This window comes from Curcuma longa, chromosome 17 (genome assembly GCF_044706935.1).
Source record: "Curcuma longa cultivar G26 ecotype Majalengka, Jawa Barat chromosome 17, ITB_CL_G26_1.1, whole genome shotgun sequence".
NCBI lineage: Eukaryota > Viridiplantae > Streptophyta > Magnoliopsida > Zingiberales > Zingiberaceae > Curcuma > Curcuma longa.
In genome coordinates, this window is record NC_133877.1 from 9,986,062 (window position 1) to 9,993,622 (window position 7,561).

The 7,561-nt window shown below is 38.2% G+C and overlaps 1 protein-coding gene across 1 annotated transcript; it reads left to right on the forward strand.

The window, feature by feature from the left end:
- Positions 1 to 354: 354 nt before the first annotated feature.
- On the forward strand, positions 355 to 7,310 carry LOC141811446 (cation-transporting ATPase HMA5-like). Its single transcript, XM_074699479.1, has 9 exons — positions 355 to 681; positions 2,172 to 2,786; positions 2,928 to 3,357; positions 3,567 to 3,892; positions 5,079 to 5,137; positions 5,224 to 5,566; positions 5,666 to 5,863; positions 5,954 to 6,211; positions 6,663 to 7,310. The coding sequence occupies exons 1-9, from the start codon at positions 355 to 357 to the stop codon at positions 7,137 to 7,139; spliced, it is 3,033 nt and encodes a 1,010-aa protein (XP_074555580.1). The 3' UTR covers positions 7,140 to 7,310.
- The last annotated feature ends 251 nt before the right edge of the window (positions 7,311 to 7,561 follow it).

The window sequence follows — 7,561 nt, forward strand, 5'->3', positions numbered from 1 at the left end:
GATCCATCGTTTTTCCTGCTCTCACCTAATCCATCGTTTTTCATATTTTTAAGGGAAAAAAAATACTGTTAAAAAATAAAAAAATATTAAAAATATTAAAAATTTTAAGGGGTGAAAGTTTTAAGTTTGAATTGTAATTTCGTAAATAGATCCTTGTTTTATACTTTAATTTTAAAATTTAATATAAATAAATAAACTTTCTGTAGAGACGGAAGCTTTGGGTTGTCGCTGTTCTGCCTTTCTTCTATTTTCTGTCAATTTTTTCCTCTCTTTTCTTCTCTTTTTAATCCTCCCTCCTCCTCCTGCTCCTGCTCCTCCTCCTCCTCTCGAGTCCTCACTCTCTCGAGTTCTTCGATGGCTCCCAGCTTGCGCGACATCCAATTGACGGCGGGCGGCGGCCGGCGGGGCATCTCGGCGAGGGACGAGGACGGCGGCGACTTCGAGGGCGTCCGCCTCCTCGATTCCTACGACGAGGAAGCGGCGGCGGAGCCAGCGGGGACCGGGAGGGGGGATTCGGGGAAGGAAGCGAGGCGGATTCAGGTCAGGGTCGCCGGGATGACGTGCTCGGCCTGCACCAGCGCGGTTGAGGGCGCGATCTCCGCCCTCCCTGGCGTCGTCCGCGCCTCCGTCTCTCTCCTCCAGAACAAGGCCCACGTCGTGTTTGATCCAGCTCGCGTAAAGGTGGGATTTTTGCGCTTGTTGCTTTGTGGCGCATTATTTTGGTGTTTCTCCGGTAGACTTCTTTTCTCATTCAGTTTTGATACTGCCATTTTAATTTTGCTGGATCGCGAGCTGTGCTGGAAAGTTGTATTTCCTTTTGAGGTCTCATATTCTCTTTGGAAGAGAAAAGGAAGTTAAGCATACCTATGCATATGTGTGTTTGGGGGTTTGAGTCGAGGAGAATCTTGTTGAAACCGAAAACTTTTTAGCCTTGTCGTATTTGGATTCCGTGCCATTAGTTTCATCCTAGCTGGAGGAAAACCATTGAGAAGTAGGGTAATCTTGTAAGATCAGGCGAAGGCATCCCTCTATAGCAATGTCTCCTCCCTCGTTTATCATATTTTGGGCTATTTGAACTGTGGTCCATGATGTGCCTATATTGAGTCAGCGTCACCCTCTCCCACTCTACTGACTAATCGTTTTGGGACAGATTGGGCTATGCCTTGATTCAACAAGTATCTTATTTTTTTCAAGCTCCTCCCAAGAGTACAATTTTATAATTCATTTTTATTTATAGTTGATATTTTATTTCAAATAGAATACTTCAACAACAACAACCAAACTTTTATTGCATTAAGTGAGGTCAACTATATGGATCCTAGCAACTTGGGCATTTATAACCTCACATTGCCTAGCTGAGACATTTATTGGTCGCGTATGCATATATTCATACCATCTTAAACTCATCTTTCGGAGTTTTCCCTCGATAGATACAACTCTGACTTTCTCTCTAATATTTTCATTTATTATCCTATCCATCCTCGTATGTCCACACATCTATCTTAACATCCTCATCTCTATGACTCTCAACTTATGCCCATGTATTCACTTTATAGTTCAACATTTAGCTTCATATAACATAGCAAATCTAATCCTTTTTTTATAAAACTTCCTTATAAACTTTAGAGGTTCCTTCTAATCCCAAAGAACATTTGACGTTCTCTTCCATTTCAACCATTGTATCTATGTAAAACATTCTATCAATCTCTCTATCTTCTTCCAAAAACATTCCTCAAAACTTAAAACGTTTAGTTATGGATAACTCATTATTTTTTATCTTAATAATTATCTTATTATATTTACTACTACTAAATTTAAATTTCATATATTCTGTCTTTACTTTACTAAGCCTAAAACCTCTAACTTCTAAAATCTTTCGCCAAGATTTAAGTTTAACATTTGCTCGTTTACATGTCTCATCGATCAAACAATGTCATTTACAAACAACATGTACCATGGTAACATGTATATATCCAATGAGTTCATCCATAACTAGTTTACCCTAAATGGAATACTTATGAGATAAAAATGACAGCATTATATTCTCCTTGCTAACTTGCTTAACATTATTATAAACAAGGGAAGTGTATTGCATGTACCAGTTGTAAAATAATGTTATGCAAGTTTTTCTGTATCTCACAACTGCTAACTTGATACTAGTCCCTATGCAGGATGAAGACATAAGAGATGCTATTGAAGATGCAGGATTTGAAGCCGAACTTCTTCCAGAATTTAACAATAGCCAAACAAGGTCCCAAAAGACCTTGACTGGGCAGTTCAGGATAGGAGGCATGACTTGTTCTGCCTGTGTAAATTCCATTGAAGTTATCTTGACAAAACTTCCTGGAGTGAGAAGAGCTGTTGTTGCTTTGGCAACATCATTAGGAGAAATCGAATATGATCCGTCAGTCATTAAAAAGGATGAAATTGTTTCTGCAATTGAGGATGCAGGCTTTGATGCTTCTTTTCTGCAAAGCAGTGAGCAAAATAAAGTTTTGTTGTGTGTTGATGGACTCGCAAGTGAAATAGAAGTACGGGATATACAAGGAATATTAAGGAATCTGAAAGGTGTGTGTCAGTTTGAGGTGAATTTTAGCATTTCAGAAGTGGAAGTCATCTTTGATCCCGAAGCTGTTGGTTTGAGGTTGATTGTTGATTCCATCGAGAAAGGAAGCAATGGTAAATTAAAGGCACATGCACAAAGCCCTTACACACTAGCTACTTCAAACCATGTAGAAGAATCCTCAAAAATGCTTCGGCTTTTTCTCTCCAGTCTGTTTCTCAGTGTGAGTTTGATCCTTAGCGTTGTTAACTGAGTTCACTATATTTCTCTAACATGAAGATCTAGGAACTTTTTCATTCTACTGAATTTTTAACCAAACTGATATTCTTCTAGATCACTAATTGTTGGTGTTTTTATATTACAGATTCCTGTCTTCTTCATACGGATGGTTTGTCCTCGTATTGGTTTATTCAGTTCTTTCTTGCTCATGCACTGTGGACCTTTTTTAATGCGAGATTTAATCAAATGGGCGCTAGTGAGTATTGTTCAGTTTGTTATTGGTAAAAGATTTTATGTGGCAGCGTATAAAGCACTAAGACATTGGTCTACAAACATGGATGTTCTGGTTGTACTTGGGACTTCTGCATCTTATTTTTATTCAGTCGGTGCACTGTTGTATGGCGCATTTACTGGCTTTAATCCTCCTATATATTTTGAGACAAGTGCTATGATTATTACATTTGTTTTGCTTGGGAAATATTTGGAAGTTGTTGCCAAGGGTAAAACATCAGATGCTATCAAGAAGCTGGTTGAACTTGCCCCTGCAACAGCTATGTTGTTGATCAAAGATGAAGGTAAAACTGTTATTTGGTATCTGGGAAAGTATTAACTGAAAGAGTTTTGTAAATCGTAGTTGTTATGCGATGTGTGTCTGTTTCTTCCCATTTTTATGTTTCTTGGCCATCCTGATTAAAAATAAATAAGGTGCTGATGTTTATCCTCCAATATGATTATTGAAGTTCTGTTAATACATAACTGAGTCATGTAGTCTTTTGGATTGCAGAAGGAAGATATATAACGGAAAAAGAGATAGATGCACTCTTAATTCAACCAGGTGATATCTTAAAAGTTCTTCCAGGTTCAAAAATCCCTTCTGATGGTATAGTAGTTTGGGGTACAAGCTATGTTGATGAAAGTATGGTCACTGGTGAATCTATACCAACCCCCAAAGAAGTTTCTTCTACTGTTGTTGGAGGTACAATGAACTTACACGGTGTCATTCATATTCAAGCCACAAGAGTAGGATCTAACACGGTTTTGAGTCAGATCATTTCTCTGGTGGAGACTGCCCAGATGTCCAAGGCTCCAATCCAGAAATTTGCAGATTATGTCAGTAACTGCAACAATCCTTTTTCCTGATTATTTATCCTTTCAGCAACTATTTATTCTATTTGTATTTCATTTTGTCTTGAACATTATTATTATACTGCAATGATGATTTTGCCTTTGCTGGACATCTTTTGCTTTATTTTAATTTTGTCAAATATGCCATTGATATTCTTTAATTGATGGTTTCACTGGATATCTTTCACAATATCCTTTTTTGTTGATGCAGAGAGCTGAACACCACAATCCACTCTTCCTGTCGTGAGGAAAAAAAATCTGAAATGAATAATAAATTCCATTGTATTTCTGTAATTTTTTTATCGTGTTCAACTAGTCATCCTAGAGGAAAAGCAAGGTTTTTTTTTGTAGATTATAAGGGTCTGCAAATTGGCGGTTGCAAATAGCAATTACAATAAATACCCATTACCAATTCTAGCGATTTGGTTATTCCAACCTTCTGCAAATTGCAAACCCATCTCTAGTAAGTCTTAAAAGCTGAAAACTCATAGCAGTGTCGGAAGTGACATTTCCCCTCGATTGTCGTTTGCCAGGCATTACTTGATTAGGCAACCAAATGCCCTCTAACTGTCTAGCAGGAAAGAGGGTTATTCATAACAAGAAGGAACCAAGTCATATATGGTCATAGGCTTGATATCATGATTGTATTCATGCAAGCATTAGCAATAACCATACACAAGCAGAAGTTCTTTATTACAATTGCTTCCTTGAGGAGTTGATATGGAAACCACTTTTCAAAAGCATAATTTGTTTGAAGCATCCATCTTGACTAACAGAATTTTCCACAATTAACAAATGTTGTGCTAGTATGAGAGATTTATCAGGTTAATAGTCAGTTTGACTTTTATTTATACCGAGAGTAGCTTGCTTACTTTTAGAATTGATGTGCTAGTGTTTTTTAAATGTCTAAATATAGCAAATTAATACACTGATTCTTCAGAATTTTTGCTGTCTCATACGTTACATTTACCAATGTCAGACATCTATTTGAGTGAAAAATGAATAACTTGCAGTCTGCCTAACCTTCATATAATCTATTCATTGTGGATTAGCACTCCAACTTTTCCAGTATCCTACATGACTTCCTCTAACTGATATTTTCTTGACCGATGGTATATAAAAAAAACACCCAATTTCTGTTTTTCTTACAAGCTATTTGTGCATCTTGTAGGTTGCCAGCATCTTTGTTCCCATTGTTATCTCCATCTCCTTGATGACATTCTTGGGATGGTAAAAGTTCACACTCATCCTTCAGTTTTCAGATATACTTTTTGAAACCTGAATTTGGTGCTTATTATTCTGTTTATCCTCTTTAGGTTTTTCTGTGGATTATTGGGAGCTTATCCTGATTCATGGGTCGAGGAAAGTAGCAATTGTTTTGTTTTCTCACTGATGTTCTCAATATCTGTGGTGGTTATTGCTTGCCCTTGTGCCCTTGGTCTAGCAACTCCAACAGCAGTCATGGTAGCTACTGGTGTTGGTGCTTCTCATGGAATCCTAATCAAAGGTGGTGATGCTTTGGAGAGAGCTCAGAACATCAACTATGTTATCTTCGATAAAACAGGAACTCTCACCCAAGGAAAAGCTGCTGTTACCACTGCAAAAGTTTTTGCAGAAATGGAACTTGGAGACTTCCTTACTTTAGTTGCATCCGCAGAGGTGAGTCAAAGAATTAGTGTCTTCATGACAAAATTTATGCCACAGCAGCTCCAATATTAACACAGGAACCACCATTTTTGCTCTATTGTTGTAGTTCAGGCTAGCAGTGAACACCCTCTTTCTAAGGCAATCCTAGATTATGCCTATCATTATCACTACTTCGATAAGCTTCCTACGAGTGATGCTGCAAAGCAGAGTAGAGATCATATCTTGTCAGAATGGCTTCTGGAAGCCATCGACTTCTCTGCTGTGCCTGGGAGAGGTGTGCAGTGCTTGATCAATGGAAAAAGAGTCCTGGTGAGTTTATCAGTCAGTTTTTATCTCTCCCACTCTATGTGAGTGTGTATTCCTTGTTTGAATTTTTGGTCGCTTCGGTGTCATGGACAGGTTGGCAACCGAGCTCTATTAGCTGAAAATGGGGTCACTGTTCCTACAGAAGCTGAAAATTTCTTGGTTGACTTGGAATTGAATGCTAAAACAGGTGTTCTTGTGGCATATGATGATAGGTTCATTGGAGTCCTGGGGATTGCAGATCCCCTAAAACGAGAAGCAATGGTTGTTGTACGAGGCTTACAGAAGATGGGTATCTGTCCAGTCATGGTAACTGGCGATAATTCAAGGACTGCACATGCAGTTGCAAAGGAGGTTTGATTCTTAGCTTTGCTAATTCACTGGATTAAAAGGAGATTTTTTTTTTTTTTTTTACTTCTAGAACCAGTTTCATTTCATACTTACATTTGTGGTTGATAGTAACACCGGAATGCATTCACAGATGCATACTTTAGTAAGAAATGAACTGATCGAGAATTTTGATTATTTTTTAAAACAATGCCTCAATAGACAAGTGTTTATATCATCATCATTACGTTTACTAAGCCCCCAGAGCATAGTTGAGTTGGTTACGACGGAACAGAGTTGCAGAAGCATTATGCTTATTATATGATTTTTTTTTTTTTTTGGAAATTTGGCATCTGGTGTTTTTCTATGTTCTTGTTTTTGCATACTTAACTTTTCTTAATGGGGTTCAAAATTTTAAAATTTGCCATCTTCTTTCCGAAGATGAGCTAACCACACCGAAAATATTTCTTCTCCTCAGGTTGGAATCGAAGATGTTAGAGCTGAAGTAATGCCGGCAGGAAAAGCAGATGTGATACGCTCGCTTCAGAAAGATGGAAGCACGGTTGCAATGGTTGGTGATGGCATAAACGACTCCCCTGCTCTCGCGGCTGCTGATGTCGGAATGGCCATTGGTGCTGGAACTGACATTGCTATTGAAGCTGCAGACTATGTCTTAGTGAGAAACAACCTTGAGGATGTGATCACTGCCATCGACCTCTCGAGGAAGACCTTTGCTCGGATCCGGTGGAACTACTTCTTTGCTATGGCATACAACGTCATTGCAATTCCTGTTGCAGCTGGCCTCCTTTTTCCCCTCGTGGGACTTCGGATGCCGCCATGGTTGGCAGGCGCCTGCATGGCTTTCTCATCTGTAAGTGTCGTCTGCTCGTCTTTGCTTCTGAGAAGGTATAGAAAACCTAGGCTCACCACGATATTGCAAATAACAGTAGAGTAACTGTGTGAATCTCTTGTTGTCTTTTTACTACAAGATTGAATGGTCCTGCTATACGAGTGTCGTCAAGATCTTGTAAAAGATTAAATAGAGGAGGACCAACCATGCCATTAGCCATGGATGGTCTGTTTGTTTATAGAAAGCATTATTGGATATTAAGTTTTAAAGGACTAATACGGTTTTGTGAAAAATCGAGGTGCTATCAATCAATGAAAATCGAAATTGATTTCAAAATTGAAATCTATATTTTGCGTAGATAAATCTAGATTATTAATTTGTTCGAAACCGATTAAGGATGAATGAGAAATTAAATCTATAGAAGGAAGTGTATGGTGAATAATTTCACATCGATAAAATTCGATGAGTTTCTATTCCTTATTAATATTGTTGTGTTAATGAAGTTAACACAAAAGCTCATGTGTTCT

Excerpts from the sequence above, each read along its gene's own strand:
- LOC141811446 (XM_074699479.1), top strand. The coding sequence starts at position 355 with ATGGCTCCCAGCTTGCGCGACATCCAATTGACGGCGGGCGGCGGCCGG. Across the intron at positions 682-2,171 it reads TTGATCCAGCTCGCGTAAAG|GATGAAGACATAAGAGATGC; the intron begins GTGGGATTTTTG and ends GTCCCTATGCAG. Across the intron at positions 2,787-2,927 it reads TCTCCAGTCTGTTTCTCAGT|ATTCCTGTCTTCTTCATACG; the intron begins GTGAGTTTGATC and ends TTTATATTACAG.